The 12,964-nt window shown below is 33.6% G+C and overlaps 1 protein-coding gene across 1 annotated transcript in view; it reads left to right on the forward strand.

Annotated features, from left to right (window-relative positions):
- Positions 1 to 11,592, forward strand: part of mon2 (MON2 homolog, regulator of endosome-to-Golgi trafficking) — a 58,310-nt gene extending 46,718 nt beyond the window's left edge. Inside the window, 8 exon segments of the mRNA XM_056452120.1 lie at positions 157 to 174; positions 2,215 to 2,343; positions 4,447 to 4,637; positions 4,718 to 4,778; positions 5,973 to 6,096; positions 7,472 to 7,679; positions 9,942 to 10,024; positions 10,878 to 11,592. Coding sequence (XP_056308095.1) covers positions 157 to 174; positions 2,215 to 2,343; positions 4,447 to 4,637; positions 4,718 to 4,778; positions 5,973 to 6,096; positions 7,472 to 7,679; positions 9,942 to 10,024; positions 10,878 to 11,041 — 978 coding nt within the window. The 3' untranslated portion in view covers positions 11,042 to 11,592.
- Positions 11,593 to 12,964: the final 1,372 nt, after the last annotated feature.

The following is a 12,964-nucleotide window of genomic DNA, read 5'->3' on the forward strand; positions in this document are numbered from 1 at the left end:
AAACATTATCTTCAAGCCAAACATTTGTTCGTCTTTGTCGTCGCCATTGTTTAAATTAGATTCATTGGTGTGTTGTTGTTGTGATCAGCAGTGGTAGTAAACATTTGTCTGCTCTTCTCTTGTTCTGTTTTTGTACTTCATACGGATCCGCTTTAGATCCAACTGTTTGCACCGGTGAGTTTTCCTCCCTCCTGCTGTCGTCTTCTATATCTCCGTTTCTCTTTTGCTTTCGGTCCTGTTTTTGTCTTCTGCTAATCTCAGCTCTTTGAACAAACATCGTTCTTTCATAATCGTATAACATTTCTCCGTTCATTTCCATCAGCTGCATTTGTTCACAAAGCTGGAACCAAACGCCAACCACTTCACAGCTTTATTTTTTGTCTTTCTCCAAAATCGTGAGGTGAAATGTTTTGAAATTTGACACACTTGTTGTGGATAGTTTTATCTTCACTTGTACCAATTATCATGCCAATTGTACAAAGTCTCTAGCGCCATCATCAAATTTATGTATATAATACATCATTTTATAGTAAATAAAATGCTACTGCTATTGTTGTAGTATGTACACTGTGTAAAATATACTACTTTTGTAAGTCTCAGAATACCTCAGTGACCTACTACTTGAAATACAGTATCCCACAATGCATTGTGTTTTAGTTGACCTTCCAGTTTCTGTGTTTTATTAATTTCAGCAATGATTTTTAACATCATCATTTTATATATAAAAATATTTATTAATATAAATTATATTAGTAATTCTTCACTTTCGCCAATTGTTGAAGTTGTTTCCTCGTCACTGTTGACACTGGCTTGCATGGTTCAGGATCTGTAGAGCTGCGCATCAATGGAATTGCTCTTCAGTGTTTGGACTCTCAGTAGTGATTATTAAACCACACTGAACTGAGCTAAACTGAACTGAACTTAAACACTGAAAACAGAACTGACACTTTCAATCTACTATGATTTTTTATGTGAAGCTGCTTTGACACAATTTACATTGTAAAAGCGCTATACAAATAAAGGTGAATTGAATATATAATTTTATAGTACATAAAATGCTACAGCTATTGTTGTAGTATGTACATTGTGTATAATATACTAATTTTGTAAGCTGGAACCAAATGCCAACGACTTCACAGCATTATTTTTTGCCTTTCTCCAAAACCATGTGGTGAAATATTTAAAAATTTGACACGCTTGTCGAGGACAGTTTTATCTTTTCTTGTACCAATTATCATGCCAATTTTAAAAACTCTGTAGCGCCACTATCAGATTTTATATATAATATATAATCCTATAGAAAACAAAATGCTAATGCTATTGTTGAAGTATGTACACTGTGTATAATATACTAATTTTGCAAGCCTCAGAATACCTCAGTGACCTACTACTTGAAATACAGTATCCCACAATGCATTGTGTTTTAGTTGACCTTTCAGTTGCTGTATTTTAATAATTTCAGCTATGATTTTGAACATCATCTTCTCATCAGACTTCCAAATATTATATTACACAAACCTTCATGAAACATAAACTATACAAATAACTGGACTAATATGTGCAACATGTCTATAAACAATCATTTTTCTGCAGAATATTTCTTATTCATATTGGATTGTTAATAAATGGTTTGCAGTATATACTACACACTATAAAATGCTGGACCTAAACCTCAGCCACATTTTGGCAGGTCATTATTTTTGCACTTGTGTATGGTGTCAAAAAGTGCTGCATCTGAACACTTTGAACTATTTCAGTTCAAATCAAGCTGTTATGAACAGATCTGCTCTCTCTTGTGTGCATCAGTGGTTTGCTAGGCCTCTATTTGCTGCTTTTTTTATCTATTATTGTAGATTGTGTCAAAGTAATGTGGATTCTGTCACAAAAATGTGACACAAACGTTATAAGCATTAAAGTGTGGAAATCTGTGGGGGATTTTTTCCTGTCATCCTCAGCATTTAAGCCCAGTCCTGTAGCTCATTTTACAGAGTGTATGGATAATGTGATATAACATGCTCTTTGGTTTGAACTTCCTGAAGATTTAGTATTGAAATGTTGAGCATTTTCGCTTTACTTTTTCAATGTTTTATTATTTGATTTGTAAATGTGTCTTTGAGGCAGAGGAGGAGGCAACTGTACTGTTTGTTATGCATTTTAATTTAGTTTTTTCTATATTCGCTGTCTTTATTTCGTATTTCTTCTGTCTGTGTGCAGGCGGAGTGGGTGGCCTTAAATTACGTGCCGTTTGCGGAGCGATCTCTAGAGGTGGTGGTGGATCTGTATCATAAAACTGCCTGCCACAAAGCTGTTATCAATGAGAAAGTTCTGCAAAACATCATCAAGGTACAAAGCTAAGATTATATTATATATGAAACTGTGATAATGTTGATATAGAAATAGAAACAAAAGTGCTAATTCACATGTTAATCATTGGCATCTTCTGAATTGTTTTTAGCTGTATTTAGTGGAGCAACAGGCTTATCCATGTTTCAAAAAAAACTAATTTTATGGCAATTAAACAAAATGCCTGGAATTATAAGACGAAGGTCAGAACTGCAAAATAAAAACTCTAATAGTGAAAGTAATCTTAGATTTGTTAACAAGGGAAACGTGTGAAAATTGCAAGATCTAGACTCAAACTTCCAAGATAAAAATATTTTTATGGCAATTAAATGGTCAATTAAAAGTCTTTATTTTACGATGTAAACTCAAAATTTGGAGGGGGAAAAAGTCAGTTTATGATATGTAAACTGTAAAGGAGAAAGTGTCAGAATTACAAGATGTAAACTCACAAATCTTGAGGCTCAAAATGTCATTATTTCAAGACGTGAACTCAGAATTGAAAGGAAAAAAGGCATTTTAGGGATGCATACGGTTTTGTTTTTTTTAATAAAGATATTGATCCTCAGAAAAAAAAGCCATTTTTTGGCATTTATTCTAACAATAATCGTCAGAATTGCCAGATGTAAACTTAGAATTTTGTGACAAATCTTGGAATAGCGATATTATTTCCAAAACAATGTCTTTTTTTTTTTTGGACGATTAAACTCAGAATTCACTGAAAAAAGTAATAATTGTGAGACATGAATCTGGAATTATAAGACAAAAGTCAGAATTTAGAGGGGAAAAAGTAATTTTATGACATGTAAACTTAGACTTCTGAGATTACACATCCTTAAATTGTAAATGCAAAATGTTAATGTAAAAAATAGATAATATGTAAATCTAAAAATGTATGATTTGTAAACTGAGTGTTAAGGTGGCGGGGGGGTCATTTTAGGATGTGCAAACTAAGAATTCTGAGCAAAAGGTCAGTGAGTTGAAATGTTGCGAAACACAGTGGAAAAAATGTTGTGGGAGATAAACCCAGGAATCATAAGATTGGATTGTAATTGGATTTTAAGTAAGAACTGCAAGATGAAAAAAAAGGTATTTTATGATATGTAAGCAAAATGTATGAGAAAAAAGGCATTTAAGGATGCATGAACTCTGAGAAAAAATGTCAGAATTGCTAGAATTGCTCATAACTTTGAGATGTCAGATTTTGCATCTCGCAATTCTGACATTTTTTTCTCAGTTCATGACTTTCTCAGAATTATGTTTTTTTTTTTTTTTTTTTTTTGAGGACACATCCCAAAATGATTGTTTTTTTTTATCTCACAGTTCAAATTTTTTCCTCATAATCCTAGGGTTTATGTCTCACAATTCTGACTTCCTCTGTATTTTTATTTCTTACTCGCAAAAATTCAGAGTACGCATCCTAAAATGACTTTTTTTTTTTCAGATTTTTATCTCAAAGTTCAGATTTTTGTCTCATAATTCCAGGGTATATGTTTCACGATTCTAATTTCCTCTGTATTCTGAGTTTACATGTCAAAATCATGACTTGTTTTGCCCTCAAAAATACAGAGTGCGCATCCTAAAATGTCTTCTCTTATTTTTATCTCAAAGTTCTGATTTTTATCTCATAATTCTAGGGATTATGTCTCACAATTGGGATTCTTCTGAATTCTGAGTTTACATCTGAAAATCACTGTTTACCCTCAAAAGTTCTTAGCATGCATCCTAGAATGACTTTTTTCTGATTTATGTTTCTATGAACTCTTACTTTACATCTCACATTTTCTTCTCACAGTTCATGTCTAACAATTATGTCTTCCTCTATATTCTGAGTTTACATCTGAAAATCATGACTTTAGAGTAAAATAGTGAGCACTGCCAGATGAAAACAAAAAAGGAATTTTAGGATGTGTAAACCCAAAAAATATGACCAAAACAAGTCAGAATTAACTCAGAATTCCAGAAAAAAACTCTGTTCTGACTTCCTCTGTGTACTGAGTTTGCATCTAAAAATCATCATTTTTTTTCTTTCTTTTTTTACCCTCAAACATTCTAATTAAAAGTGTGAGAATTGTGAGATGAAACTCCTCCTCATGTGTGTTGTAGACTGTGAGGATTCCTCTGGGCCTGAAATACGCCTGTCCTGCTGAGAGCACCTGGAAACTGGCCGTCTCCTCGCTGCTCAAAGTGCTTTCCATTGGACTCCCTGTTGCTCGGCAACAAGCATCATCAGGAAAATTCGACACGATGTGGCCGGAGCTGGCGAACGCCTTCGAGGACTTCCTGTTTACCAAGAGGTGTCCGATCTCCACATCATATCGTAACATATTAAAAGAAAACACCGCTTATTTTCATCCTCTCCTCATGTTTCCTGCAGCACACCTCCAGATAACCTGTCCATACAGGAGTTCCAGAGGAATGAAGCTGTAGATGTGGAGGTAATTTCATCTCGCTGTACTGTTGAAATCAGAGTTATTCGCCCTCCTCAATTATTAGCCCCCCCTGAATATTTTCTGTTTAACAGAACGAAGATTTTCTTCAACACATTTCTAATCATAATAGCTTTAATAACTCATCTCTAATAACTAAATTATTTTCTCTTTGTCATGATGACAGTAAATAATATTAGACTAGATATTCTTCAAGACACTAGTATTCAGCTTAAAGTGACATTTAAAGGCTTAACTAGGGTAATTAGGGTAGAGTTAGGGTAATTAGGCAAGTCATTGTATAACAGTGGTTTGTTCTGGAGACAATCAGAAACTAATATTGCTTAAGGGGGCTAATAATATTGACCTTAAAATGGCTTTAAAACAATTAAAAACTGCTTTTATTCTAGCCGAAATAAAGCAAATAAGGCTTTCTCCAGAAGAAAAAATATTATAAGAAATACTGTGAAAAATTCTTGAATCTGTTCAACATCATTTGGGAAATATTGGAAAAAGAAGAAAAAAATCACAGGAGAGCGAATAAATATCACACAGCAATCCAGAGCTGGAAATACAGAATTACTGTATAATAATAAATGCAGTTCAGACTAGATCTGTTGGTAATAGGCTGATATAATATAATAATATTGAAAGACATCATTTGTGCATTTGTGTGTGTAAAATTTTATTAAATGTATATTAAAATGTAATATATTACATTGGTGTAAATGAAATGTTTACTTATTTTATATATAGTTAAACGTAATCTATTATATTTTGTCATATATATATATATATATATATATATATATATATATATATATATATATATATATATATATTATTATTATTATTATTATTTTAAATCTATTTAGACATTTTATTTTAATGTTTTCACCTATATGTACTTTTTAAAATTTATTTAAAATACATTTTCTTATTTCATATTAAAATAATAATTGTAAGTAAAGATTTTTGTTCATAATTAAATAAACTTTTAGATATGTTTATTTATATATGTCCTAAATAAATAAACTTACATATTTTTTTTACACCTTTATTTTTATTAAAATAATTTTTTATTTTAATATTTTGGATGTTTTATGTTATAATTATTATTTTTTTTAATTATATTTAATATGCACAAGGAAACAAATGAGTAAATGTATTTTTTTTAATATGTATATATTTTTTCTCCTCCAGGTGGTGCAGTTGATCAGCTCAGAGATTTTACCATTTGCCAATTTCATACCCAAAGAGTTTGTCGGCCGTATCATGAGCATGCTGAATAAAGGATCAATCCACTCTCAGTCTTCATCATTCACAGGTACGCTTAGTAGATGTTAGTATCAGTATGTTAGTCTTAAGGATATCTATAATCTAGTGAACTCAACTTTTTAAAAAGATATAAGTCTGATATAAACATCCAAACCTTGCAGTTTGTCACTTCCGCCTTAATGGTTCCAAAAATTTATGTCACCTTCACTACTGAGAATACTTCAGTTTCTCATCAAATCTTCTGACCAATCAAATGCTCTCTAGTGTCTCACATGCCCCGCCCCCTTCTTCTCAATAGTAATAAAAGCCAAATGCTACTGGCTGTTTTTTTTAAAGGGGAGGAGCTGGTTTATGCCCCGCCCTCTCTTTGTTTTTCAGTTGAGATCACATCAAACACTAAATAAAAATGCACATTTAAAAGCACTTCATGAGGCCTTTAAAGCTACATAAAGCTATTTAAAGCTATAAAGTTCAGTAAAAATGAAGATCTTGTTTTTTACTCACTCAAAAGATGAAGTTAAGCCAGAAGTTCATGCTGTTGTTTGCCATCAAGAAAAGCTGAAGGTCCTACAAGCATCCAATGAGACTCGTGCGTTGCTTTCTGTGAAGAAATACAAATAAAATGAAAGTCATTACAGAGTGGAATAATGATGTTTCCATCCACCAATTTTGATGTACGTTTAAGGATATTTCATAAAACAATAAAATGTGCTTAAATGCAAAACATGCATGTATAAAAACTGCACATAATAAATGTTTTATGTACATTTAAGTCTGTGTGACTTTTATTTCAGTATGTTGATGTACTTCCAACTGAAAGTGAATATTAAGTAGGGGGCGGGGCTTTTTTTCGTACATTGCAAAGTACTGGTAAAATGGGCGTGGTTGAGAATATTGTGTCTGAAGTGTCAAAATGACATCATGATAGAAGTAGCCAATCCAAACGCAGAAGCAGGTGCTGAGATTGAAGTTTATCAAAACAAACATTTCAGTAGATTAACGTGCACTGATTCATTGTACATCTAAAAACAACAATGTGCGCTAGCAAAATAAATATAGCACATTTCACACAAACTTTAAAAAACATCATTAAACATTTTAATCTGATTAAATGAGAATCGTATTTAACAATGGAAACACATTACCAAAATGTCATCATGTACAAAATAATGTGGATTTGCCTCGAGAGACGATGTGATTGGACAATAACCGTTCATAATCATCTCACAGCATCTCATTAATAATATTTCCTTTATTTAATTTAATATAATTCTTTTATAAAGTGCTTTTTAAAAGCTGCTTCTCATAGCACTGAACACTATACAGATGGTACAATAAAATCATTCAGGATCAACAATCCCATGTCCTTTAATTATATTCTTCAAGCCACCGTAATAAACGTGTATTTCCCCGCTGTTGTACAGAGGCTGAGATGGACATGCGCATGCGGGAGGATTTCTCCAAAGTGTGCTTCGAGACGCTCCTGCAGTTTTCCTTCAGTAATAAAGTGTCGACGCCGCAGGAGGGCTTTATCTCCCGCATGGCGCTGTCGGTGCTGCTGCAGCGGGCGCAGGACGTGCTGCGACGATACGTGGAGGACGAGCGGCTCAGTGGACGCTGCCCGTTGCCCAGGTAAAAAACACTTTTACATTCACACTTCTGAATGATTCAGTTCAATTCCCCTTTATTTGTATAGCGCTTATACAATGTAGATTGTGTCAAAGCAGCTTCACATAGAAGATCATAGTAGATTGGACCAGTGTAATTCAGTTTGTAGTGTTTAAGTTCAGTTCAGTTTAGCTCAGTTCAGTGTGGTTTAATAATCACTACTGAGAGTCCAAATATTGAAGGGCAAATCCAACGATGCGCAGCTCTACAGATCCTGAACCATGCAAGCCAGTGGCGACAGCGGAGAGGGAAAAAACTTCACTAATGGCGGAAGTGAAGAAAAAAAAACCTTGAGAGAAACCAGGCTCAGTTGGGCACGACCATTTTAATTTCTCTGCTGACCAAACGTCTTGTGCAGAGCTGCAGTCTCAGTGGCGGAGGCTGGAAGCTGGCCTCAGCGAAGACTCGTCTGTCTCTGGAGCGTCACAGGAATCAGTCTCATGTTCTCCACTCTTCCATGACCACCACAGCAGCTGCTCAGGATACGGCCTGGTCCAGGATATGGAAACCTTGGGATCATCTCGTCGTTGGTCATAGACCAAATCACCAAATGTAGACCAAATAGACCAAATCTGCATAGTCTGAGGGCCTTGGGAAGAGTATCCCCAGGTGGAAATGGAGAATAAAGAAAATAATTAGCGTAGCTGCTGTTCATAGTGTATATAAACAAGATGCAGAAACCTGTGTGGAAACCCGCTAAGTGTATGTAGTGTATGTTTTACTAAACAGATAGGTCTTTAATCTAGTTTTGAATTGGGAGATGAGTCTACAACATTTTGAGCCTCCAACATAGGCCTGTGCAATATAGCACTGCATGATATTGGAAAAATTAACATTACGATAGTTTTTATGCAACATACAGTTGAAGTCAAAATTATTTTTTCTTTTTCAAATCTTTCCCAAATGGTGTTTAACAGATTCAGGAATTTTTCACAGTATTTCCTATAATATTTTTTCTTCTGGAGAAAGCCTTATTTGGTTTATTTCAGCTAGAATAAAAGCAGTTTTCAATTTTTTAAAGCCATTTTAAGGTCAATATTATTAGCTCTCTTAAGCAATATTTGTTTTGGATTGTCTCCAGAATAAACCACTGTTATACAATGACTTGCCTAATTACCCTAACTTTACCCTAATTAACCTAGTGAAGCCTTTAAATGTCACTTTAAGCTGAATGCTAGTATCTTGAAGAATATCTAGTCTAATATTATTTACTGTCATCAAGACAAAGATAAAAATAAATCAGTTATTAGAAATGAGTTATTAAAACTATTATGATTAGAAATGTGCTGAAAAAATGATTTATCTTCTCTCTGTAAAACAGAAATTGGGGAGGCTAATAACTCTGACTTCAACTGTATATCATATAAACAAAATAAAAATCTAGCATTTTTTCGTGGTGTCATGAAATACGTTATGCTAATATATTTTCATAACTTATATGAGAGCAATATTATATGCCAGAAATTAAAAGTGTTTTAATTTTAGACTTAAAAATCATTAGCTTTGGAAAAGCGTTTAATATTTGAGTAATATTTATTTTATTTTTCTACATTTTTAATAAAATATTTGCCCTGATGGTCTAAATAAAGTGAGAAATATGATCTAAATGAAGTGTAGAATTTAAAGAAATTGTCCTATACTCAGGATATGGGGTTTTTGAAATGGATATGAAACCTTTATTTTCTGTATTATTTGTAATTTCAGAAATAAAAATTATAATAATTTTGTGTCTCTCTATGTTCTGCTCAACTCTGTTAAATCGGTTGTAATACAGTGGATTTAATTAATTTAATAGGTTTAGGATTGAGTAAAATGTTAATGTGTGTTGTTCTGCAAATGTCTAATAACATTTCTTACAAATATTTTTTTCTCAGAAAATGACAATTGGTCACAATAACAGATTAAAATAAGGGTTATATAAACCAGATCTTGATTTGATTAGTTGCACAACACTACTTTTAATATATTCCAAATTCTGTAGCATTATACTGGTAATTCAGTATAATGGAAATTCAGATTTTATGACCAGATTCTGTTATTCCACATTCAGCACATTTGCCCAAATCATAGGCCCTAAAAAGATTTAATGTTTACTTTTTGTTATTTTAATAATCTCAATCTGCATGCACAATATCATCTTTGTTCTTTGGATTTTGGGCTGAAATATGAGCTTGTTTTCTACCTGATTCTTAGCATTTGTCACCATTTCTCTTTTGTTTTCTCAAGGCAACAAGTGACTGAGATCATCTTTGTGTTAAAAGCCATCAGTACTCTCATGGATTCCCTGAAAAAGACGCAACCAGAGAACGGTGAGACGCGTTTGTCCTTCAGCATCGTGATTGTTTGAAAGCATTTCTGCCACAATTTTTAACTACAAAAAATCTTATCCATCTGCGTTTTAAAATCCCAGCAGAGATGGGCCGATTGACGTAAAAAAACACAATATTTTTGTAGCTGTATGATATTATTGATAGTCTAGTTGATATTCACCAAAATCATTTATTTATGTATTTTATGTAATTCCATAAAAGAAAATTATTAAAAATATATATTTATATATAATCTTATGTTCGGGACAATACTGTACATTTATTCACAGCACAGACACATTGTAGAGTTTATTATTGTTATTGTAGGAAGACTTATATTCATGGGGAGAATTTTTAGACATGGTTTACTATAATATTTTATATATTTGCTGATAAGATATTACTAGATATTATGATAAGATATTACTAGACACACACAGAAGCTGTGCCCACAGAAACCTGCAGATTTTTGAGTCCATCATTCAGTCTGTATGTTTACTTGCGTAAATATTTATTCCGTTTTTATATAATTTCAGTAATAGTATTGAATAAAATGCAGATGTTTAGATAATTTATGCACAGTAGAGTTTGTAAATATCATAGATATATTACATGACAGATTTACTGTTTACTGCATAAATACACAGATATTTTATTCCTGATCAACCCAGAGATATTTTTATTTTTATAAAACTGTAGAAATGGCATAAAAGGTCCGGAGATTAGGGGCTAGGCTCTTGATATCACGCATTGATAAAGCCCAGTCTACCTAGATAGCATTTTAATCCAAGATCTAGATTCTACATCCTTGTTTTTGTTCACTTTATTTACTTCTTGTCTCTTTCTCTCTCAGTGGATGGGAACGTTTGGGCTCAGGTGATTGCGTTGTACCCAACGCTGGTCGAATGCATCACCTGCACATCTCCTGAAGTCAGTTCGGCTCTTAAAGATGCCTTGGGGCCCTTCAAAGACTTCATGCAGCCGCCCGTCTCCAAAGTGCAGAACGGCGAATCGTGACTGAACGTTTTTACTCCACCGCGAACATGAATGTGACTCTTTCATACGCCAAGCGCGAGGACTCTGATTCAGCCCCATCGTCATGGTAACCGTTGACTGACAGCTCCAAAATCCCATCGTTTTAAAGTTTCTTCTAATATGAGCTGATGGTAGACTCTGATTGGCCGACTTTAACGGTGTATTAACTGCTATGTTAAATTTGCAGTGTTGTTTTTATGGGTTTATTTCTTGATCTCCCCCTCCCCCCACTTCCCTCCCCATCTGGAGTTAATGTACAGTGTTTGGTGATAGTGTTAAATCTGTAATTAAGAAACACGTATTTGGATTGAAGATCAGATCCAAAAAAAATCATTTAAAAAGAGAGAATGAAAAAACTAATCATGATAATTACATGAAGGATGCTCTTTTTTTGTGTGTGTGAAATTTTCTCAACAGCAATGGATTTTATGCAAGATCTTACTGTAACATTCCACGTCATCTTTAGTTGCATTGAGAAGGGTTGAACCCGGTGTGTGTACAATAATAAATGGTACAGTTCTATGAACATCAAATGTATTGTCCTCTGGTTACTCAATAGCTGTGCTTCCAAAAATATTTTAAGCTCTTTTGAACGTACATGAAGAGGAAATCGACATTTGTCCAGTGAAATATTGGAAAATAATAGCATGTCATGGCCATTGCATCTCAAGTGTGCATTCAACTTATACTACGGTTGCCACATTTTGTCCTTGAAATACTCTTGTGTGTATAGCTTGAATCTTCCGCGTCATCTCAAGCCTCCATTGATATTGCCATTTCAGACCTGGTAATGGAGACTTCAACTCAGCTTTTATTTATAAAGCACCTTTATACGTTTTGAGAGTTGAGCCAACAATGCAAGTCAATTGTAGCTCTATGCTTTTAATAACGGAACTATATATGTTTGACTTCAAAAAAACAACTACTCACGCTACTGAGAAATGTGATGTTTTCTGTGCGAAACTAATTTACTGGTGAAGTCACGGGGCAGTGCAGACTGTGTGGACTTGTGTGAGGGAAGATAGACTAATATAGATGGATAGATAAAAGATAGAAGATAAGTTAATTTTTCAAGGGGAATATAAGGAAATAGTTTGTCTCTTGTTGCTTAATTTATGTACAAAATATTCTTGGTCTGTGCCTTCTTTTGTTTAGTTTTTTGCTGTAAGGACCTTTTGAAATATCTGAAATGATTTGGTGTAGCGATACGGACCTGCCTGGAGCTACTTTAGCTGTGCAATTCCTTGAAAATAATTGCACGTCTTAGAAAGGTTGGCAACCCATCAGAATCAAGCATTCAACACTGTGTCATGAGCATTTTTAACATAGTCAAGCAGTAATTATTGCCCGTCCAGCGTTGACATTTTATACTGAGCAACTAATGTTACGTGAAAGATTTAAGCTTTGAAAAAGCTCCAATACATGACCATTTACAACAGTTAAAAAAAAAGTAAACAAAATATCTTAATACAAACAAATGAAGACGTAAAATTCCCCAAAACACCTTATTTTAAGCCACAACTCTCGATATTAATAAACAATTATGATTTTTGCCTCAATAAACTGTAAATTTGCTGCTTATTAATAATAGGGTGATCTGGTTTAGGGATGGTAGAATAAGATAATGCAGAATATGTGCTTTGAGTATTAATAAACAGCCAATATCTTAATAATAGACTAGCTAATAGTGACTTGTTGCTTCAATTAAAGTGTTACCTTATGAGTGTGGTACACAATCATACCTTGGATAAACATGAGAATCCATCAACAAACATGTCTCTAGCATTTGTTTAAGATACTAATTAATTTGGACTGTCGTGTTGTTTTTTTACTCCGCCATTTCGCCTCAGCCCGACTGAAAGCTTATTTGACAGTTTCTCGTTCAGCATGTCTGTTTTATGTAGC

This window comes from Danio aesculapii, chromosome 25, assembly GCF_903798145.1.
Source record: "Danio aesculapii chromosome 25, fDanAes4.1, whole genome shotgun sequence".
NCBI lineage: Eukaryota > Metazoa > Chordata > Actinopteri > Cypriniformes > Danionidae > Danio > Danio aesculapii.